The 24164-nt window shown below is 46.1% G+C and overlaps 1 protein-coding gene across 2 annotated transcripts in view; it reads right to left on the bottom strand.

Moving 5' to 3' along the window:
• MNT (MAX network transcriptional repressor) overlaps window positions 1-24164 on the bottom strand; it is a 147211-nt gene that overhangs the window by 57880 nt on the left and 65167 nt on the right. For both annotated transcript variants that reach the window (XM_063956032.1, XM_063956033.1), the window contains exon 2: window positions 10584-11187. In XM_063956032.1, the coding sequence (XP_063812102.1) occupies window positions 10584-11187 (604 nt within the window). The remainder of the gene's footprint in view (window positions 1-10583; window positions 11188-24164) is intronic.

Below are 24164 nucleotides of genomic sequence, written 5' to 3'. Positions count from 1 at the left end.
AGCACCACCCCCAGCCGTCAGCTATTGGACACATGTTAAAGCTCCGTACAAGCACCGCCGCCAGCTATTGGACACATGTTAAAGCTCCATACAAGCACCGCCCCCAGCCACCAGCTATTGGACACATGGCTGAGGAGTGCGCTGTGATTGGCCGCCAATGCAACTAGCACCTGGGTCCCCGCTCACACAGGGAGACGCTGGCGGACACTACAGTGCCAGGCGCCGGAGAGTGCAGTAAGATGCCTGTGCGCTCCGTCCCCTGGCAGTGAGCCCCGCTTCGTACCCGCCCTCACCCCGCGTCCCCGCTTTATGTACGGAGTTGGGGATGCTCTGTACCAAGGGGGCAGCAGCAGTAGCTACATCCCATCACACCCACGGTTGGCCAATCACAGCGCACCCTTCAGCATGTGTCCAATGGCTGGCGCCTGGAGGCGGTGCTTGTATGTCGCGTTAACATGCTGCTGCTGCTGCTGCCTTTCCTGCGCTCACTATGTATGTACTGTTATTACAATGTACAGTTATGTGTTCTCCTATATATTTGGCCAGTGTGTACTCCTATTCTCTCCTATATATTTGGCCAGTGTGTTCTCCTATTCTCTCCTATATATTTGGCCAGTGTGTTCTCCTATTCTCTCCTATATATTTGGCCAGTGTGTACTCCTATTTTCTCCTATGCTTCTCCTATATATTTGGTCAGATCTGTAACTTGACTCGGCCCAGCATTGTGACTCCACCCAGCTTTAGCAATGAGTCACAAAGTCACAGATCTGTCCTAATATATAGGAGATACCTACCTCCATCCCACCCACAGCAAACCCACGGCTGCCCCTACACCACCTACGGACCCCCTCGACCATCCACTGCACCCCCTACACCTACACCTCCCCCACCCAATGAACCCCAGCCCCTCACCCGCCACCACCGGATTCCCAACACCACCCGCAAGCACACCTACCCCTTACCCACCCACAACGCTTCCAGAACCCCTCCCACATCCACGAGAGCCTTGCACCGACCCCTCCCCCACCCCCTCCAACGCTACCCCACCCACATCGCATCCAGACCCCATCCACCACCCCCAGTCCCCTGCTCCTCCCCCACCCACACCACCTCCCGCCCCCCTCTCCTATCCGCACACACTCCCGGCATCCGCCCCTCCTCCACCCACAGACACCCTCCCCCATACGTGGTCACCCCTGCACCCGCTACATTCTGTACATCATGCCCTGCAGCCACTGTTCACACCCAATAAAGGGCCTACGCCCCCTTCACCATCAAACGCACTTTCGTCGTGCACTATTTACCCACTCACACAACTACGTGCAGGGGTTACGGGGGCGTAGCCCCTTTCCGACGGTGTGAAGAGCGCCCGTAGGGCGCGATGAATCACCTAGTAGAAAATATATGTAGAGTCTTAGAGCATATGAAAATGTATTCATTGGAATGAAGCCTACCAAACTAAATAGGAACTGGCAGTATGACTGTGCCTTTCTTATTTATGCCATTATTTCCTAGCAAATCGATAGGCTCAAATACAGCCGACTGTATGGTGAGCTGTGACAGGTACATAAAAGGTAAATAAACGTTATGGTAAGAACTTACCGTTGATAACGGTATTTCTCCTAAGTCCACAGGATAACATTGGGATATGATGACGTGACAGCGGATTTGCACCAAACTGTCAAAGCTTTTGGCCTCCCTGTATGCAACGGGCCCGTCCATATATCCCCGCCTCCTGGCTCAGGCAAATCAGTTGTTTTTCCAAAGCTCAAGGCAGGAGCATCAGAGAGATCCCAAATCAGTTGAGAAGAACACACACGCACACCCTTCCATACAAGAAGGAAGAGGTTACTGAGTAAAAGGATCCTTAAATCAGGTGCGTCAGGGTGGGATCCCTGTGGACTTAGAAGAAATACTGTTATCAAGTTCTTACCATAATGTATATTTCTCCGGCATTGTCCACAGGATAACATTGGGATGTCCCAGAGCAATTTAGTGGTGGGGACGCTCCTGATTGGACAGGAGAATCCTTTGCCCAAATTCAGTGTCCTGAGGGGCAAAAGCATGAATGGCATAATGCCTAATGAATATGTTAATGGAAGACCATGTGGCTGCCTTACATATCTGTTCTGCTGAAGCACCACGTTGTGCAGCCCATGATGGACCTACCTTACGAGTAGAGTGAGCAGAGACATTAGCCGGAACAGGGAGATCAGCTTGATAATATGCTGCTAAAATCGTCATCCGAACCCACCTAGCCAGTGTCTGCTTATCAGCAGGCCATCCTCTCTTGTGAAATCCGAAGATAACGAAGAGAGAATCTGTCTTTCTGATGGCACTGGTACGATCTACGTAGATCCTTAAGGCACGGACTACGTCCAACAATGCATCTCCTGCAGAAAGGTCCGGCCCTTGGAGGGCTGGGACTACAATTTCTTCATTAAGATGGAATTTAGACACCGCCTTAGGAAGATACCCAGATTTAGTTCTGAGAACTGCTCTATCTGGATTAAAAAAAAAAAAAAAATCAGAAATGGAGGACAACATAACAATGCCCCTAAATCTGAAAATCTTCTAGCTGAAGCCATGGGCAGTAGAAAGAGAACTTTAGCTGTCAACCATTTAAGATCCACTCTTTTAAGTGGTTCAAATGGGGCAACTTGAAGGGCCTTTAGGACTAAACTTAAATCCCAAGGCACTGTAGGAGGAACAAAAGGAGGTTGAATGCACAGCATTCCCTGGAAAAAAGTGCGCACATCCTTTAGGTTAGCAATTTTCTTTTGGAACCATACAGTCAATGCTGACACTTGCACTCTCAAGGAAGCCACCCTTAAACTTTTATCCATTCCTACCTGAAGGAATGCTAAGACCCTGGAAATTCTGAAAGACCTAGGGTCAAATTTCCGTTCACTGCACCATTGAATATAGGCTTGCCATATTCGGTGATAAATGCGAGCTGAGGAAGGTTTCCTTGCTCTGAGCATTGTTTGAATTACCTGTTGTGTGAATCCTCTGGACTTCAAGATGGATGTCTTAAGAGCCACGCCGTCAAAGACAGTCGATCCAGGTGTCTGTAATAACAAGGACCTTGAGACAGTAGATCTGGACGTAGAGGGAGTAGAAATAGAGCATCCATCGACATCCTCTGCAGACGTGTGTACCAATGTCTTCTGGGCCAAGCCGGAATGATTAGTATCACGGCACCCCTTCCTTGTTTTACCTTTCTCATTACCCTGGGTAATAGGGCGATTGGTGGAAACACGTAGGCCAGATGAAAATCCCATCTCACCAACAGGGCATCCCCAAAGATCGCTTTGGGATCCTTTGTTCTTGACCTGTATGTGGGAACTTTGTTGTTCTGACGGGACGCCATGAGATCTATCTCTGGCAACCCCCACCTGTCGACCAGGGTCTGGAAGACCTCAGGGTATAGAGCCCATTCGTTTGCATGAATGGCGTGTCGACTGAGAAAATCAGGTTCCCAGTTTAGGACTCACGGAATGAACACTGCAGACAAGGCTGGATGATTAAGTTCTGCCCACATTAACGTGTGACTTACATCCTTTATTGCTTTCTGGCTGCGAGTTCCTCCCTGGTGGTTGAGGTACGCTACTGCCGTCGCATTGTCCGAGCGGATCTGAACTGGTTTCCCCTGAAGGACGTCCTTTGCCTGAATCAGTGCCATGTATATGGCCCGGAGTTCCAATATATTTATTGGCAAGTAACATTCTTCCTTGGTCCACTGCCCCTGGAAACAAATCCTTCCTGACACCGCTCCCCAGCCCTGAAGGCTGGCATCCATTCTCAGAATTTCCAAATCCGATATCCAAAAAGGTCTTCCTTTGTCCAGATGGGATGTCTGTACCCACCAGGCTAATGACCTCCTTACTTCCAGAGTAAGGACCATAGTCTGCGTTTTTATTGTCTGATGAAAACCATTCCATTTGGTAAGGATCAGATGTTGCAGAGGCGTCGAATGAAACTGAGCATACTCTACCATGTTGACACCATCAATCCCATCACAAGCATTGCTGCGTGAATGGATACCTTTCGACTGTGTAGCAGCTCCTGGATCCTTGACTGAACTTTGGATATTTTGTTCAGAGGTAAAGTTACTCTCTGAAGGCTCGAATCCAATACAGCCCCCAAGTGAGTCATCTGCTGTGACGGAACCAGAGACGATTTCGACCAATTTATAAGCCAACCGTGCTTCTGCAGACACACTATTGTCAGTTGTAGATGACAAAGAAGCAATTGCTGAGACTGTGCCAGGATTAAAAGATTGTCGAGGTATGGAAAAATTCTTATCCCCTGCTGGTGGAGAAAAGCTGCCATTACCACCATATTCTTGGTAAATACTCTGTGGGCTGTGGACAATCCAAATGGAAGGGCCTGGAACTGAAAATGCTGTTGGAGGGTAGCGAACCTGAGATAGCGCTGATGGGACAGGGCTATAGGAACATGTAGGTAAGCATCCTGGCTATCCAGGGGTACTATAAAATCCCCTGGCTCCATGGCCAAAATGAACATAAAGTCTCCATATGAAACCAAATCACTCAAATGTACTTGTTCAGCACCTTGAATATGGGCAGGAATGACCCATTTGGCTTCTGGACTAGAAACAGGTTGGAGTAAAAACCCTGTCCTCGTTGTGCAGGAGGCACCGGAATGATTACTCCTGACTAAAGCAATTTCTGAACTGCGTCTTGCAAAGCCCTTGCCTTCGTGTCTACTAAAGATGGGTTGGTAAAAAAAACCAACCTTTGAGAAGGGCGTTTCTTGAAAGCAAATGCATAACCGAGAGATACCGCTTTTGCACCCAGGCATCTGTGGTAGACTGCTACCAGATCTGTGCAAATTGAAGAAGTCGGCCTCCCACCCTGGGATCCCCCAGGTGGAGGCCTGCACCATCAGGATGATGGCTTATCTTCTGTTTTAGAAGCCTTTCCTCTGGTAGCCCAATGCTTTTTAGTCTTACCAGACTTGTTGTATTGAGACTATTTGCCATCACCTTTTCCTTTTGCTTTCCCTTGAGACCAAAAGAGCCGAAAAGCAGGAATTTTAGGCTTGAATTTGTATGTGGAAAAAAATTTCACTTTCTTGGAGTCTGCTTCTGAGTCCAAAATACTGGTTAATTCTTTACCAAAAAGAATATCTCCAGTAAAAGGTAAAGAATCCAAAACCTTTTTGGATTCTGAATCAGCTTTCCATGTACATAGCCAAACTGCTCTGCGAGCGGCTACTGCTGAAGTTGATGCCTGAGAGGCAATTGTACCCATATCCAAGGCTGCTTCTTCCAAAATATTGCAGCCTGTTTGCTATATGCAACATGAGATTTTTGCTCTCTAGATGCCATTGAAAGATCCTCTTCAAGTGCATCAGCACAGGCAGCCACTGCTTTTGCTATCCAGGCTGAAACCATGGCTGGTCTTATGATTGCCCCAGACAGGTAAAAAAAATGTTTTTTTTTTAAGAAAACCATCAACTCACCTATCTGTGACATCATTTAATGATGTTGAAGGCAGGGGTAATGTGGATTTTCGCACTAATCGAATGACATGCATATTTACTTTGGGGGCCACCTCCCTCTTTAAACAGTCCCCAGCCGGAAGAGGAAAATTGGAATTCCATTTCCTTGGAATTCTAAATTTCTTCCTCGGCGTAGCCCAAGCCTCTTCCATAATTTCAGTCAGCTGTTTTGACCCAGGAAACTCTGTCCTAACTGTTTTGGGGCGTTTAAACACAGGTGCCTTGGATTTTAACACAGGCTTTGCTGATTCTTCTAAGGATAGAATGACTTTCATTGCATTAATTAACTCAGATATGTCCACTGAGCCAAGACCTTTCTCCTCATCTTCGTATGCAGAACCGGAGTGTAATGAGTCTTCATCCTCCGACAAATCTTCATCTGTAACATAGTAACATAGTATCTGAGGTTGAAAAAAGACAATTGTCCATTGAGTTCAATCTATTTGTGGTCTCCTATGCATGATGATTTGACTAAAATTTCTGACTGATGCTGCTGTCAGCCGTTGCATTTTATCCCTATTTATAGTAACTATAATGCATGACTATGCACCATACCCCTGGATATCCTTATCCATTAGGAATTTATCTAACCCATTCTTAAAGGTGTTGACAGATTCCGCCATTACAACTCCCTCGTGCAGGGAATTCCACACGTATTGTCCTTACCGTGAAAAAGCCTTTACGCCGTATTGTGCGGTATCTCCTCTCCTCTAACCTGAGCGAGTGACCACGAGTCCTCTGTGTTGATCTAACCAAAAACAGGTCCCGCGCAAGCTCTGTGTATTGTCCCCTTATATATTTGTAGATGTTGATCATATCCCCTCTTAGTCTCCGCTTTTCCAATGTACACATGCCTAGTCTTTCAAGCCTTTCCTTGTATTCCATCGTCTCCATGCCCTTAATTAGTTTGGTCACCCTCCTCTGTACCTTTTCAAGCTCCAGGATATCCTTTTTGTAGTACGGTGCCCAGAATTGTACACAGTATTCAAGGTGTGGCCTCACTAGTGATTTATATAACGTCCCTAGCATCAATACCCCGTTTTATGCATGCTAATATCTTATTAGCCTTCTTTGCTGCAGTCCTACTTTGGGTACTACTGCTTAGCTTGCTATCTATGAGGACACCCAAGTCCTTTTCCAGTACAGAATCCCCTAATTTTACCCCATTTAGTAGGTAGGTGTAATTTTTGTTCTTGTTACCACAGTGCATTACCTTACACTTGTCTGTGTTGAAGCGCATTCTCCATTTGGCTGCCCATGCTTCTAATTTAACTAAGTCGTTCTGAAGAGACTCGGCATCCTCCTCTGTATTTATAGCCTTACACAATTTGGTATCATCTGCAAAAATTGACACCATGCTCTCTAGACCTTCTGTTAGGTCGTTAATGAAAATATTGAACAATAGCGGTCCTAATACTGAGCCTTGCGGCACACCACTTAGCACTTCAGTCCAAGTTGAAAAAGATCCATTAACCACAACGCGCTGCTTCCTATTATCTAACCAGTTTTTGACCCAAGTGCATATTGTGCTTCCTAGCCCTGATTCTTGTAGCTTGTAGATAAGTCTCATGTGTGGTACAGTATCGAACGCTTTGGCAAAGTCTAAAAAGATTACATCCACGTCTTTACCCTGATCTAGGTTTGCGCTTACTGTTTCATAAAAGCCAAGTAAGTTGGTTTGACAGGATCTGTCCTTCATAAACCCATGTTGATTCCTTTTAATGACCTTATTGGTTTCAAGGAACTTCTGAATACTATCTCTTAGAATACCTTCCAATACTTTCCCCACTATAGATGTAAGACTAACTGGTCTATAATTACCTGGTTCAGCTTTACTTCCCTTTTTGAATATAGGCACTACTTCCGCTATACGCCAGTCTTTGGGAACCATACCTGATATAACTGAATCCTTAAAGATCAAAGATAGCGGTTTTGCCAGTTCAGAGTGAAGCTCCATTAGAACCCTTGGATGAATACCATCGGGTCCTGGTGATTTATTAATCTTTAAATGTTTTAATCGGTCACAGACTACTTCCTCGCTTAAATAAGTACCTATCAGTGTAGACTGTGAAGATGTTGTTTCATGTCTATGCGATTTACTTACCATTGGCCTTTCAGCCTGTTTTTGTTGAGAGGCTGCTGCTTCCCCTGCTGGATGTGATAAACCCCAGGTGGAATGCTGCATGTAAGGGTTAATAGTGTTACCTATCCCTGGTACAGAAGTTAGAATTATCTGCTCAGCTATACTGGATAATGTCTGTGCAAACGTAGCCCATGGGGGTTCAACTTGCACCTGTGCTGCCAGGGATTTTTGGTGAAAGCTAAAACAATTTACACACAAACCATTCTGAACCAGATCCTGAGAGATTAACCCAGCTTTGCAAGACAAACATGACATGAGTGTTGGTGCTTCTGTGAGTGTATTTTCCTCACCCTTGCCGCTCTTAGACATGATAAACAATCACATACTTGCACAGTGTACTACACAATTTGTGACTGTAATCACTTTAAATGTTGTTAAAGTGACATACAATCCGACCCTACCCTGCTTTGCACCAAAATTGAGGATCGGAATAGTCAGAAAAACTGACAATAGTAAAGTCAGCAATCACACTAGCAATCAGTCACAGGTTATACATTAGTATAATAAGCAATATGAGCACATAATCAACTACAAATACATTTCAAGTATGTAGTAGAAACATATTACTGCATTACCTTATATAGGATTTAACTGTATTCAGTCGCACAGCGAAATAAAACAACAGTAATAATTATCAGACTCGTATGCATTATGCACTTATCCAACTATTCGTACTCAAAAGGTAGATAGAGACTTAGTGCTGGAATTACCCGTGCTCAGTAGAGTGGGATACAGGGAGACTTACCCCGCTTCCAGGACCGATCAATACGTTAGTGAACGCTGAGTGGATCCAGATGCCAATAGTATACACACTCGCACCGTGAACCTACAGTGAACACAGATGCCCAAGTGAACACTGACGCACTAGCCACACAGCCACCTATGCTACGACTGGGTCCCCTTAGATACACAGCGTCTCAGACGGAAGCGGGAAAACAGTTCATGGCTGGAGACTCGGAGGAAACCAGTCATGAACCAGGGGAGCGTCTGACTCCCCACTGCTGACATCAACCCTAGGGATCGCAGCCTCTTACTACCCCATGAGCCCTAAGGCCTAGCGCTGGTGCACCCTAGGTGGCACCGCGTCAGCAACTGTTTGGTAGTCTCCTTCCAAAACAGTGCGGCTGTGTCCACATTCCCTTACTAAGCGGAACCGATGCCTTACCTTCTCCCCGTGCTCCGGCCACAGCCTGGTAACGTCTGCTGGACTTGCTAGTATATCCGACACAGACGCCTGCCGAAACAGCACTGTACTTGTGGGTAAGCGTTGTCACGACCCGGTGGGGAGCTGTTGGAGCGACTCTTTCTAAGGTACGTATAAGATGCTTTTTAGAAAGATCACTCAAGAAAAATAGTAAATCAAAATAAAATAAGAAAGCTTATGGCTGCTAAAAAAAAACAGCAGCCCTCTTGACCATGGTCCGGCTCCTGCCGCACCAAACAAAAAACTGATTTGCCTGAGCCAGGAGGCGGGGATATATGGACGGGCCCGTTGCATGCTGGGAGGCCAAACGCTTTGACCGTTTGGTGCAAATCCGCTGTTGCGTCATCATATCCCAATGTTATCCTGTGGATAACCTGTGGACCCTGCCGGAGAAAACATGGCTTGGTATAAGGACCATTTTGAGTCCCATCTTATCAATAGACTAAATGCCACACAGGACAAGTGCTCCTATTTCACTTCTGTTTCATAAAGGGCTGTCCTTTTACTGTAAGAAGTTTCCTCATTCTTCAGAGCAAAGTTGACAAATAGTTCCTGTCAGCATGTGACGTGGAAAGCACTAATGCCCACAAGAAGCAACACAGTAGTCTACATTCCCTTACGCTTAACATGAAATAATGGGGATGCACATAGGGTGTTATACAGAGAAGGTCGCAGATTCTGCTCTTGCAGCAAAATCTGTGTTCATATATTCACATGCTGGGGGCTGCCCAGCACAGAGCAAGGTCCTCCAGCATGTGTGGCCACGCCCCGCGATGCGTTCGCAATTTAATTGCGATACACCGATTAGAGGTAGACCCCTGCCTGCGCAGCCTGGGGCTTAACTGGAAGTTCTTACATAGGCTATGTTCAGGAATAGCGTGTCAACGTAACTGCGGCCTATGTAGTGATGTGCATAATTAGGGACCTTTTGCACCAGGTACAGGGCTTGTAAACGGGCCACTGATGAGGTCAGCTGTACAACAACGGTCCAGCTGCAGATACAGTATGCATACTGCCAAATGAGGGAAATGTGAATGCACAGTACATAAAAACTATCACCTCCACTAAAGATTTTTTAATAAGGTGCCCCACCCTGTAGCCTTAGACCCGGGGGCTGCTACAATTGCTGCTGGGTTTCCCAGATCTCCGCCAGTTCTGTTATACAGTACTGGGAAATTAATAGTTCACCAAGTTCAAACGGCTACAAAGAGGGGTGTGAGCCAGAGGACCAATCACGAGCTGCAAAGCATGACTCTAAAGAAGTACTGCTCAGCGGGATGGAAACTTAACTAAAATCAATTACTATTGTAGGTTTATGCTTTTACGTTTAAATACAAATACCCTGGCTAAACACAGGCAGAAGGAAGAGGTTCTAAATTTTGTAAATAACTGGAGGGCCCCTTTCAAAACGCATTGAAGGTGCAAGAAGTCATTGGTGAAAATGAAAAATGAATAAAGGGATTCCTTGTGTAGACAAGACCTGAGCAGCTGTAATTTGAGCTTTATGACCCGTATCAGATTCGAATAGGATACCATCATATAGATGTGGCATATGGGTTTAGCAAGTTGCAATGAAGTTAAATGTTCTATTAACCTCTGCTTTTTAACATAGCTGCAGAAATGGAAAGCAATGTAAGTTTACTCTTGTATTTTGGGTTTCTGTGATTTTTTTGTAAGAAAGTTCAGTCTAGATTTTGTATTTCTTACCCTCCAGGACGCCTCCTCTGTTCATTAGGCCTTCCATCATCTGTTGCAGACAGTCTGAGGGCACCCAGAGGCTGATGCGGAGGCTGCTGTTGCGGGTGCTGTAGGGCTGATGGTTGAGGCTGTATAGGCTGCTGCTGTTGTTGTTGCTGCTGCATGAGGTGGTGGTGTGTTATTGCCAGCACAGGGGTAGAGTAATGGTGCAGTGGCTTGGGACTTCCAACACCAAGAGGTGTAGCCTTGATCTCTGGGAGTCCTGGGCCTGCTGGTCGCTGGATGACAGGAGCCAAGGATACATCTTTGTTTATAACAGGTGGGTTAACAATAGGTGGTTGATGCTGAACAACAGGAGGTGACAAAGATGTTTGGACTATGGGTTGAGGAGTGCTGGTGACCACAGGGAGGGGGATGACAGCCACTGGAGTTGGTAAGGGAGGGGGTGGAGGTGGAGGAGGTGCAGGCGCTGGTGGAGATGCAGCATCAGGTGGGGCGTGGTTTACCACTTCTTCTGTTCGAGTAATGCTTTGCTTCTCTTGCTCCTCCTCCTCTTCTTCGTCATCTTCTTCTTCCTCTTCTTCCTGCTCCAGCAAAATCTTATCATTTTCCTCTGTTATGCAAGGGCGATAAGAAAAGAAAAACGACTATGAGATCAGAGTGATCGTTCATACGTTACTATTAATCTGCTGAATGTGTCCAACGTTCTAACAACCATATACACAGCAATTTAGGGTGAAGTCCATACTGTTCTACATGCAAAACACTAGCTGGATTATGTATTTCACTCATTTTGAGGAGAATCCACAAGAGAATTGTGCTTGGTAGAATAACATCAACATTGCAATGCCATTTAGCAACGGTGTGGAACATTACATACAAGGCAAATCAGTTACAGAATTATACATTTTTATTCCCTGCTTGGTAATTACATTTGCACATCATGGGCGTTACATTCTGTACTGAATCGTTGTTGGAAAAAAAAAAAAAAAAACAACAACACACATTTAAACTTTGTGATGTCTACCTGCAGCCAGACAATCAGCAATGCCAACACAAGAGGTGTCTTTTGAGGTAACAATTCTCCTGTCAGCAGTGTCCAGAGCATGACCCTGTACAGGAGGTACCTATCATTCTGTTCATTGGGGAGCGTACAGTTAAATCTTTAGTATCAGTGGACATCTCCTTTAACAAATACATTAACCTAAATTATGGAATTGCATCTTTCCCACCAACGCAACAATCATCTCTTACCATTTACATAGAGAAATTAGAGTAAAATAAAATGAGAGACATTTGGTATTCCTCTTCCTTTCAGCAATTAATACACAAGGCTCATTTAAATAGGTTATGCCGTACTGCAACAAGCACTTAGTCATTGGCATAGTAACGACAATGTGGTGGGAGCACCCGGTTAGAGATTCCCTTCTGTCTCTCAGCTAATGCATAACACATGGTTCTCCCCTAGAAAGGAAAGCCTAGCTGTTTGCCAGCAAAGCCATTACTGGTGTGTGCGCATCACAGGAATCGGCATCACATCATGTGCTGCTCCGCACTCAGCTTAAAAATCATCTGCGTTATGCCTCCGTCATGTCCGAAAAATCAGACACTGCTTTCTTTTCTTTTTTTTTTAGCATTTCTTAAAACCCTCTCTATATAGTACTTTTATTAGACTCCGCCTCCTGCCATCCCATCGACATCCCATATTTACAAGAAAAGGATACCGACATTATCACATAGCTTGCCTTTTCTGTTTTCAGCATAGAAGAAAAAAATTACCATTAAAATAGTGTCATTTTGAGGAAACCAGTAAACAGCATAATTTAACCAAATCAGTATATTTGCTTTAACCACTTAACTGGCGTAGTAGCATGGGATGCCACCGCAGCCAGCTGGGCTTCAGCTGACACATGCACATCCCATACGATTGGGCCATCCTGACGCATCCTCCGTCTTTTAAAGAGGATATCGGGTCTGCACATGTGCAAAACAGATCTCCTCTGACTTTCCGGCCCCCCAGGCAGTGATGTAGCAGTCTGTGACTGCTGACATCATTGCCAGAATCACGTCCCAGAATGCTGTGCCTTATTTGTCTGATCTATGCAAGTGAAGAGATCAGCTGCAGCAGGGAGGACAGATATAAGTGCCCCCTAACACACACCCTGCATATGGAGCAGGGGTAAATTAAAAAGATATGTAGGGATTTTAAATTGGTTAATAAATGACACCGGTCACTGGGGAGGGAGCATGCAAAAATAGGGACCTATAGTATTGTGTGCGTGCGTGTGTGTGTGTAGGGGGGGGGTTGTTATGCAAATCGAGATCCATCGCCACTTGGTGGGTAATGCTGATGGAGAAAATTGCTACGGGGAAGGAGGGGGGGTCTTTTGCCAATGACGATATAATTTACAATGACAGACATCATTTTACTGTGGTGGCCTGTGGACATGGGGTTGTACAGGACACCCCCTAGCAGGGTTTTTTTTAAATAATTTTTATTAAAATGTCTCAAAAGGTTTTAAACTTCATTAAATAATAGTAAACAAAACAACAACTATTTGCGAGGACCATTTGGTAAAAGAAAAATCGTCAGTTAAAAAGTATACTTGCCAACTTTCCCTGATTGTAAGGGAGACTCCCTGAAATAATACAATATAAATCTCCCTAACTCCCCAAAGAATCTAGTAATCTCCCTGATTGCATCTTGCCCACATTATGTAGCTGTTATATGCTTGTAAAAAAAAACAGAAATCAGAGATATACACATTCAAATGGGATCATCAGTGCTATTTCCCTGCACTGGTTACATGGCAAAATGGGGCAGATGTATTAAGCCTGGAGACGGCATAAGGAGTGATAAACCAGTGATAAGTGAAGGTGATAAACGCACAAGCCAATCAGTTCCAATATGTAAATTAACAGATAGGAGCCGATTGGCTTGTGCGTTTATCACCTTGCACTTATCACTGGTTTATCACTATCTTATGCCATCTCCAGGCTTAATACATCTGCCCCAATTATCCCTATGGCTACATGTATCTTCAAATAAGATTGTTTCTTGTGGCCATATATATGGAACCACTTGTGAGTAGAACACAATACATGAAGAAGCCCTGAAAAGCAGCAGTGCGTTTTCATCAACAAGTGGCTATTACTGAGCAGCAATGCATAGGCGCAGCAGTACACATCCACTATAACACTGCGCTCATAAGTGTTGATTTTCCTGAAATACTTTTTTAAAAGTAGGCAAGCATGGGGTTAGAGAGATTTAGGGTTAGGGAGATAGACAGATATAGATATATATATAGAGAGCTATGCCCGAAAAATGCATATTAAAGCCAGCTAAAACATTTTTAATTAAGTCCGCCTTCACATTTTTAGTAAAGTCCGCCTCCACACTAACATACTGATATATGCAGCTGAAAGTTTCTCTTTGCAGGGAAATTTAAAGTTTCCCTTTAAATGTATTTTATATACCAAAACTGTTGGGAAACTTAGAAAACCTGCCTGATCAATGCAGAAAAAAAATCAGATGTTTATAAAAAAAAAAAAAAGGCTGTAAAGAAATGTAAAGTAATTAACATACCGGACATCTTGACACTGGCAAATTACCTATACCCACTGTCTATAGGGGCAATTCAGTTCAGCGCAACATACAGCTTGATGCCTGGCTGCACACATCACCACTTAAAGTAATCAAACATTAATATGGTCCTAATTCATGTATGCACGCAAATGTAATTGCAATTACGATTTTTTAGGCTTCGGAACTACTAATCTTAGTAAGTGAAGTTGTCGCCCAGAAAAGATGATAGACACCCACCGGGGCCATCGCAAACTCATTTGCAACGTGGACTATATGCAAGAAAGAGGAACATAGACTACTAATGTTGCCCTATGGTCACGCAGACTGGCCACAGCAGTAACGACGCTGGCGTCATGTTTCTCTACGTACATGATCGCAGAAGGCAGATACGCACCCCGAAAACGTCCACGACATGCCTGCGTTTTTGCTGCCACTCGCCATTAACGCTTCTAAGTGCTTTCTCCTGACTATTCCGGAGGCACTTTGCGACTAGCTGTGCTCGTACACCCTACATCTATCACATTGTGGGTTGATGCATTGGTGGGCGCAGGTTGGATCTAATGACAGACCGCTGATGTTTGGTAATCTGCACATTTGCTGCAGTGGTCCTGCATCGGCAGTCTCGATGCAGCGTGACCGATATTCTGCAGGCGTTTGGGGGCAGAGGGGACAGGCGTGTTTTTGTCGTATTGGGGACATGCTCAAGTCAGCAAATGCGTCTTTGGAAGCAGATTCACCAGCCTTGGCAGCTGAAGGTGGGTACACACCTACCCGATATTGGCACAAAATGTCGTTTCCGGACGAATCAGAATGACATATCTGCATAGCTAACTGAAAGATATTGCATGTGACCCGTGCAGTGTAATGAAGGACGGAACAGTGATTGTTCAGATTGTTCAGAAATGTTAGGGTTGCTCAGATGTCCTACGGTCCCCACAATATTCTCCATGTTTCTCCAATGCTGCGTCTTTAGACATATGCAGCGTACCTTAGCAGCCGGTGGTGGGCATTTCATTACAAAAGGCAACACCTGCAGCATTAGCATAATAATTTCTCTGATCCTCTGTGACCAAATACACAGCATAGATCCACTTGCATCCGCCTCTGAATCCATATGACGATGTTACGCAGTGAACATCTAATCGTTCCCTGCCCCAGTGGATCCTACTGTCTACATTTGCTACCACCCCGAATGCATACAATACTAGGTACATTTAATCAGAAGCCAATTAACCTATCAGAACCTTTTTGGACTATGGGAAGAAACACAAATAGGGGTATATGCAATTGCGGTCGAATTCCCGAAATTGTCGAATTTCGGGTCATTTTCGACCAAAAAAAAAAATCGCCTATGCAATTCAGTGCTTTCCGACCAAAAAACGGACTTTCAAAATTCGACTTTTTGAAATTCGAATTTTTGCAAATTCGACTTTTCTGCAATGATACAAGTGCTGCAATTCGACCAAAGCATATTCAATTCAAGTTTGGAAATTCGACAGCAGTGCTTTTAGACAGCAAATTCGTCATTTTCAATCCGCCACACTTTGGAGGGTGAAAACAAATAAAAAATTTTTAAACATGTTTTTTTTTGTGTTTTTTTGGGGGGGAATAGCAGATCTATTTATATTAGAAGGGATTAGGTACTTTTTTTTTTTTTTTTTTGGAGGCACAAATATTATTTATATATTTTTTAAAATATTTTTTTTTTTTTATGCTGGAACGGTGAAATCATAAAAAAAAATGGCGTGGGGTCCCCCCTCCAAAGCATAACCAGCCTCGGGCTCTTCGAGCTGGTCCTGGTTCTAAAAATGCGGGGAAAAAATTGACAGGGGATCCCCCGTATTTTTAAAACCAGCACCGGGCTCTGCGCCTGGTGCTGGTGCCAAAAATACGGGGGACAAAAAGAGTAGGGGTCCCCCGTATTTTTAACACCAGCATCGGGCTCCACTAGCTGGACAGATAATGCCACAGCCGGGGGTCACTTTTATGCCGTGCCCTGCGGCCGTGGCATTAAATATCCAACTAGTCACCCCTGGCCGGGGTACCCTGGGGGAGTGGGGACCCCTTCAATCAAGGGGTCCCCCCCCCCAGCCACCCAAGGGCCAGGGGTGAAGCCCGAGGCTGTCCCCCCCCATCCAATGGGCTGCGGATGGGGGGGCTGATAGCCTTTTGTGATAATAAAAAGATATTGTTTTTTCCAGTAGTACTACAAGTCCCAGCAAGCCTCCCCCGCAAGCTGGTACTTGGAGAACCACAAGTACCAGCATGCGGGAGAAAAACGGGCCCGCTGGTACCTGTAGTACTACTGGGAAAAAAATACCCAAATAAAAACAGGACACACACACCGTCGACAGTAAAACTTTATTTCATACGTCGACACACACATACTTACCTATGTTCACACGCCGACATCGGTCCTCTTCTCCATGTAGAATCCACGGATACCTGAAAAGAAAAGATCAATATACTCACCTCAGCCATGGTCCAGAGATAAATCCACGTACTTGGCAAAAAAACAAACCGAACACCCGCTCCATGCCGGACTGAAAGGGGTCCCATGCTGACACATGGGACACCTTTCCACGAATGAGACCTGTCAGTGACAGCTGTCACAGAAAGGTCTCTAAGCCAATCAGGAAGCGCAACTTCGTTGCGCTCACCTGATTGGCTGTGCGCTGTCTGTACTGTGACAGCACATCGCAAAGCCGCTCCATTACTTTCAATGGTGGGAACTTAGCGGCTAGCGGTAAGGTCACCCGCCGGTCAGCGGCTGACCGGCGGGTGACCCCACCGCTACCCGCAAAGTTCCCACCATTGAAAGTAATGGAGCAGCTTTGCGATGTGCTGTCACAGTACAGACAGCGCACAGCCAATCAGGTGAGCGCCACGGAAGTAGCGCTTCCTGATTGGCTGAAGGGACTTCAGTGACAGGAGTTACGTGATGTCCCGGCATTCGGGAGAAAGGGGTCTGATGTGAAAGCATTGGACCCCTTTCTAGTCCGGTATGGAGCGGGTATTTGCGTTTTCTTTTTTTTTTACAAGTACGTGGATTTATCTCTCTGGACGTGGATTTATCTCTGGACGCTGGAAGGTGAGTATCATTTTTTCACAGGTACCCTCGGATCGTCGGAGACCGTGGCAGTCGGCGTGTCAACATAGGTAAGTATGTGTGTGTCGGTAGTGTGTAATAAAGTTTTACTGTCACAGTGTGTGTGTCCTGTTTTTTTGGGGGTATTTTTTTCCCAGTAGTACTACAGGTACCAGCGGGCCCGTTTTTCTCCCGCATGCTGGTACTTGTGGTTCTCCAAGTACCAGCTTGCGGGGGAGGCTTGCTGGGACTTGTAGTACTACTGGAAAAAACAATATCTTTTTATTATCACAAAAGGCTATCAGCCCCCCCATCCGCAGCCCATTGGATGGGGGGGGACAGCCTCGGACAGTCCCCACTCCCCCAGGGTACCCCGGCCAGGGGTGACTAGTTGGATATTTAATGCCACGGCCGCAGGGCACGGCATAAAAGTGACCCCCGGCTGTGGCATTATCTGTCCAGCTAGTGGAGCCCGATGCTGGTGTTAAAAATACGGGGGACCCCTACTCTTTTTGTCCCCCGTATTTTTGGCACCAGCACCAGGCGCAGAGCCCGGTGCTGGTTTTAAAAATACGGGGGATCCCTGGCCAATTTTTCCCCGGATTTTTAGAACCAGGACCAGCTCGATGAGCCCGAGGCTGGTTATGCTTTGGAGGGGGGACCCCACGCCATTTTTTTTCTTCGGGTTTTTCCCGTTTTTTACCGTTTTTTAAAATCGCGGCAAAATCCGCCAAATCGGCCGATTTTCGCCCGCGACTCTGGCGAATCCGTTTTTCATTGAATATGGTGAATTCCGGAAGCAACCTTCCGGAATTCACCTGGCGAATTTAGTCGAATTAAAAAACGGCGAAAAATTGCCGCGATTCGCCGTGAATTGCATATACCCCATAGTCTCTTGCCCTCTAATGAAATTGCAAAAGCTAATCTGTAGTACAAAAGTCTGGAAGTCCATGTGAGTTTATCTATATTTTTCTTTTTTCTTTATCAGATGTAATAGGCAATACAATGAAACAGAAAAAAAAAGTGAGGCACATTCTATATTTAAACAGCATTATCTCTTAAAAATACACTCAACACTTGTATGCAAACACTATCCAATTGTTCAAATGAGTGTTCCTGTCCAGGATGTTTGTATATTCAACAGCTAAACGTGATCAAAAAACATTTAAGACTAGTTTCACATGAGCTCCTAGAAAGAAATGGAGTATCTGTGACAGGAACCAAGAACCGACACAGTTATAATAGGCAGGAAACAAAGGGCTTGTGTGGCACTAGCCTTTTACACTATTTTTCTGTATCCAATACGTTGTGGTGTGTAAGTTTTTCCTAAAAGGCAAATAGAAGCTATGGTTTAGTGCAAATGTTGGCCCTATATGCTATGTTAAAAACCACTAAAGAATCATTAGACGATGATAAAAAAAAGGGGATCCAGGCCCTCAGACTACAAGGGGGTAATTCAATTGATTTTTAGGGGTGCCCATCAGAGTAACTCAATTGTTACTCTGAACGGCCACCAATTTCTTTTTAAGTTCCCAAATAGACAGGGGTTTAGCTGCGAATAGCAACTAATCTCGTCTAAAGTCCTGGTTAGTGCGTCCAAATTCCCGTTTGGGTGACTAAACTACAGATTTTTCACACATTTCTTCCCAGGAGGCAGCAATAAGAAAGGTCTCTCCGACGGCGAAGGATTAGGTCGGAATTGCTCTACTTTGCACTCCATAGTGGTAGCCGCCAGGTGATACTACTGAATCACCACCTATTAAAAAGACAAGGGTGTTTTAGAGAATAAATCTGCTATAAAATGAAGATAAATAAAAACTATGGTGATTCCTAACAAGAGGGCAGATACAAAGTCAGCTCATCAGTCAAAAAGTATGGCCATCATTTCTTTCTACAAAACAAATAAAGCTGATCGGTCCGAACTTTAAAATAATTAAATAAATAAATATATCTGCACAGCAAAATCTATGGATAGAATCAAAATCTGCAACGACATTATCTTCTCTTTCTCTAACGTCCTAGTGGATGCTGGGGACTCCGAAAGGACCATGGGGAATAGCGGCTCCGCAGGAGACTGTGCACAAAGTAAAAGCTTTAGGACTAGCTGGTGTGCACTGGCTCCTCCCCCTATGACCCTCCTCCAAGCCTCAGTTAGATTTTGTGCCCGAACGAGAAGGGTGCAATCTAGGTGGCTCTCCTGAGCTGCTTAGAGTAAAAGTTTAAATAGGTTTTTTATTTTCAGTGAGACCTGCTGGCAACAGGCTCACTGCATCGAGGGACTTAGGGGAGAGAAACGAACTCACCTGCGTGCAGAGTGGATTGGGTTTCTTAGGCTACTGGACATTAGCTCCAGAGGGACGATCACAGGCCCAGCCATGGATGGGTCCCGAAGCCGCGCCGCCGGCCCCCTTACAGATGCTGAAGCAAGAAGAGGTCCATAAATCGGCGGCAGAAGACTTTCCTGTCTTCATAAGGTAGCGCACAGCACTGCAGCTGTGCGCCATTGCTCTCAGCACACTTCACACTCCGGTCACTGAGGGTGCAGGACGCTGGGGGGGGGGGCGTCCTGGGAAGCAATGAATTTACCTTAGTTGGCGAAAAATACATCACATATAGCTCCTGGGCTATATGGATGTATTTAACCCCTGCCAGTTTTCCAGTAAAAAGCGGGAGAAGAGCCCGCCGTGAAGGGGGCGGGGCCTATTTCCTCAGCACACAGCGCCCTTTTTCCCACACAGCTCCGCTGGTAGGAAGGCTCCCAGAATCTCCCCTGCATCCTGCAACTACAGAAACAGGGTAAAAAAGAGAGGGGGGCACTTATTTGGCAAAATAACAGATATAAGCAGCTATAAGGGATAGACACTTATTGTAAGGTTGTCCCTATACATATATAGCGCTCTGGTGTGTGCTGGCAAACTCTCCCTCTGTCTCCCCAAAGGGCTAAGTGGGTCCTGTCCTCTATCAGAGCATTCCCTGTGTGTGTGCTGGGTGTCGGTACGTGTGTGTCGACATGTATGAGGAGGAAAATGATGTGGAGGCGGAGCAGAGTGTCTGTAACAGTGATGTCACCCCCTAGGGGGTCGACACCTGAGTGGATGTACTGTTGAAAATTACGTGACAGTGTCAGCTCTATATAAAAAAAAACAGTGGTTGACATGAGACAGCCGGCTACTCAGCTTGTGCCTGTCCAGACGTCTCATAGGCCGTCAGGCAGATGGCAGATACAGACACCGACACGGATACTGACTCCTGTGTCGACGGTGAAGAGACAACCGTGATTTCCAGTAGGGCCACACGTTACATGATTGAGACAATGGAAAATGTTTTATACATTTCTGATAATACGAGTACCACCAAAAAAGGGGTATTATGTTCGGTGAGGGAAAAACTACCTGTAGTTTTCCTGAATCTGAGAAATAAAATGTGTGATGATGCGTGGGTTTCCCCCCGATAACAATTAATAATTTCTTAAAAAGTATTGGCTGCATACCCTTTCCCGCCAGAGGTTAGGATGCATTGGGAAACACCCCCTAGGGGGATAAGGCGCTCACACGCTTGTAAGAACAAGGGCTCTACCCTCTCATGAGATGGCCGCCCTTAAGGATCCTGCTGATAGAAAGCAGGAGGGTATCCAAAAAAAGGTATTTACACACATACTGGTGTTATACTGCGACCAGCTATCGCCTCAGCCTGGAGGTGCAGTGCTGGGTTGGCATGGTCGGATTCCCTGACTGGAAATATTGATATCCTAGATAAGGATAGTATATTATTGCCTATAGAGCATTTAAAAGATGCATTTCTATATATGCATGATGCACAGCGGAATATTTGCCGACTGGCATCAGGTATAAGTGCGTTGTCCAATTCTACCAGTAAAATGGTCAGGTGATGCGGATTCCAAACGGCATTGGGAAGTATTGCCTTTGAAAAGGGACATTTGGGGTCGGTCTTTTAGACCTGGTGGCCACGGCAACAACTGGGAAATCCATTATCAGGCGCAGTCCTTTGTTGGCAAGCGGACAAAAGGTTCCTCTTTTCTGCTCGTGACAGAGGGAGAGGAAAAAGGCTGCAGAGATCAGCCAGTTCCCAGGAACAGAAACCCTTTCCAGCCTCTGCCAAGCCCTCAGTATGACGCTAGGGCTTTACAAGCTCAGGCACGGTGGGGGCCCGTTCTAAATGAATTTCAGTGCGCAGTGGGCTCACTCGCAAGTAGATCCCTGGATCCTTCAGGTAATATCTCAGGGGTACATATTGGAATTCGAGACGTCTCCCCCTCGCCGTTTCCAAAAGTCGACTTTACCGACGTCTCCCTCTGACAGGGAGGCAGTTTTGGAAGCCATTCACAAGCTGTATTCCCAGCAGGTGATAATCAAGGTACCCCTCCTGCAACAGGGAACGGGGTATTATTCCACACTATTGTGGTACCGAAGCCAGACGGCTCGGTGAGACCGATTCTAAAATCTAAAATCTTTGAACACTTACATACAGAGGTTCAAATTCAAGATTGAGTCACTCAGAGCAGTGATTGCGAACCTGGAAGAAGGGGACTACATGATGTCTCGGGACATCAAGGATGCTTACCTTCATGTCAAAATTTACCCTTCTCACCAAGGGTACCTCAGGTTTATGGTACAGAACTGTCACTATCAGTTCAGACGCTGCCGTAGGGATGGTCCACGGCACCCCGGGTCTTTACCAAGGTAATGGCCGAAATGATGATGTTCCTTCGAAGGAAGGGAATTTTAGTTATCCCTTACTTGGACGATTCCCTGATAAGGGTAAGATCCAGGGAACAGTTGGAGGTCGGTGTAGCACTATCTCAGATAGTGTTGCGGCAGCACGATTGGATTCTCAATATTCCAAAATCGCAGCAGGTTCCGTCGACGTGTCTTCTGTTCCTAGGGATGATCCTGGACACAGTCCAGAAAAAGGTGTTTCTCCCGGAGGAGAAAGCCAGGGAGTTATCCGAGCTAGTCAGGAACCTCCTCAAACCGAGCCAAGTCTCAGTGCATCAATGCACAAGGGTTCTGGGTAAAATGGGGGCTTCCTACGAAGCAATCCCATTCGGCAGATTCCACGCAAGAACTTTCCAGTGGGACCTGCTGGACAAATGGTCCGGGTCGCATCTTCAGATGCATCAGCGGATAACCCTGTCACCAAGGACAAGGGTGTCCCTCCTGTGGTGGTTGCAGAGTGCTCATCTTCTAGAGGGCCGCAGATTCGGCATTCAGGGCTGGGTCCTGGTAACCACGGATGCCAGCCTGCGAGGCTGGGGAGCAGTCACACAGGGAAGGAATATCCAGGACTTATGGTCAAGCCTGGAGACATCACTTCACATAAATATCCTGAAGCTAAGGGACATTTACAATGCTCTAAGCTTAGCAAGACCTTTGCTTCAAGGACAGCCGGTGTTGATCCAGTCGGACAACATCACGGCAGTCACCCACGTAAACAGACAGGGTGGCACAAGAAGCAGAAGGGCAATGACAGAAGCTGCAAGGATTCTTCGCTGGGCGGAAAATCATGGGATAGCACTGTCAGCAGTATTCATTCCGGGAGTGGACAACTGGGAAGCAGACTTCCTCAGCACGACCTCCACCCGGGGAGAGTGGGGACTTCACCCAGAAGTCTTCCACAGGATTATAAACCGTTGGGAAAAACTCGACAGGTATTGCGCCAGGTCCAGGGACCCTCAGGCAATAGCTGTAGACGCTCTGGTAACACCGTGGGTGTACCAGTCAGGGTATGTGTTTCCTCCTCTGCCTCTCATACCCAAGGTACTGAGATTGATAAGATGGTGAGGAGTAAGCACTATATTCGTGGCTCCGGATTGGCCAAGAAGGACTTGGTAACCGAAACTTCAAGAGATGCTCACGGAGGATCCGTGGCCTCTACCTCTAAGAAGGGACCTGCTCCAGCAAGGACCCTGTCTGTTCCAAGACTTACCGCGGCTGCGTTTGACGGCATGGCGGTTGAACGCCGGATCCTGAAGGAAAAAGGGCATTCCGGATGAAGTCATCCCTATCCTGATCAAAGCCAGGAAGGATGTAACCGCAAAAACATTATCACCGCAATTGGCGAAAATATGTTGCGTGGTGCGAGGCCAGTAAGGCCCGACGGTGGAAATTCGACTGGGTCGATTCCTACATTTCCTGCAAACAGGAGTGTCTATGGGCCTGAAATTGGGGTCCATTAAGGTTCAAATTTCGGCCCTGTCAATTTTCTTCCAAAAAGAACTAGCTTCAGTCCCTGAAGTTCAGACGTTTGTAAAAGGGGTACTGCATATACAGCCTCCTTTTGTGCCTCCAGTGGCACTTGGGATCTCAATGTAGTTTTTTTTTGGATTCCAAAAGTCACATTGGTTTGAACCACTTAAATCTGTGGAGTTAAAATATCTCACATGGAAAGTGGTCATGCTGTTGGCCCTGGCCTGGGCCAGGCGCGTGTCAGAATTGGCGGCTTTATCCTGTAAAAGCCCTTATCTGATTTTCCATTCGGACAGGGCGGAATTGAGGACTCGTCCTCAATTTCTCCCTAAGGTGTTTTCAGCATTTCACTTAAACCAACCTATTGTGGTGCCTGCGGCTACTAGGGACTTGGAGGATTCCAAGTTGCTGGACGTAGTCAGGGCCCTGAAAATATATGTTTCCAGGACGGCTGGAGTCAGAAAATCTGACTCGCTGTTTATCCTGTATGCACCCAACAAGCTGGGTGCTCCTGCTTCTAAGCAGACGATTGCTCGTTGGATTTGTAGTACAATTCAGCTTGCACATTCTGTGGCAGGCCTGCCACAGCCAAAATCTGTAAAAGCCCATTCCACACGGAAAGTGGGCTCATCTTGGGCGGCTGCCCGAGGGGTCTCGGCTTTACAACTTTGCCGAGCAGCTACTTGGTCAGGGGCAAACACATGTGCTAA

This window comes from Pseudophryne corroboree, chromosome 2 (genome assembly GCF_028390025.1).
Source record: "Pseudophryne corroboree isolate aPseCor3 chromosome 2, aPseCor3.hap2, whole genome shotgun sequence".
Lineage (NCBI taxonomy): Eukaryota > Metazoa > Chordata > Amphibia > Anura > Myobatrachidae > Pseudophryne > Pseudophryne corroboree.
The sequence above is the reverse complement of the archived record's forward strand: the minus strand, read 5'-3'. Positions and strand labels throughout refer to the sequence as shown.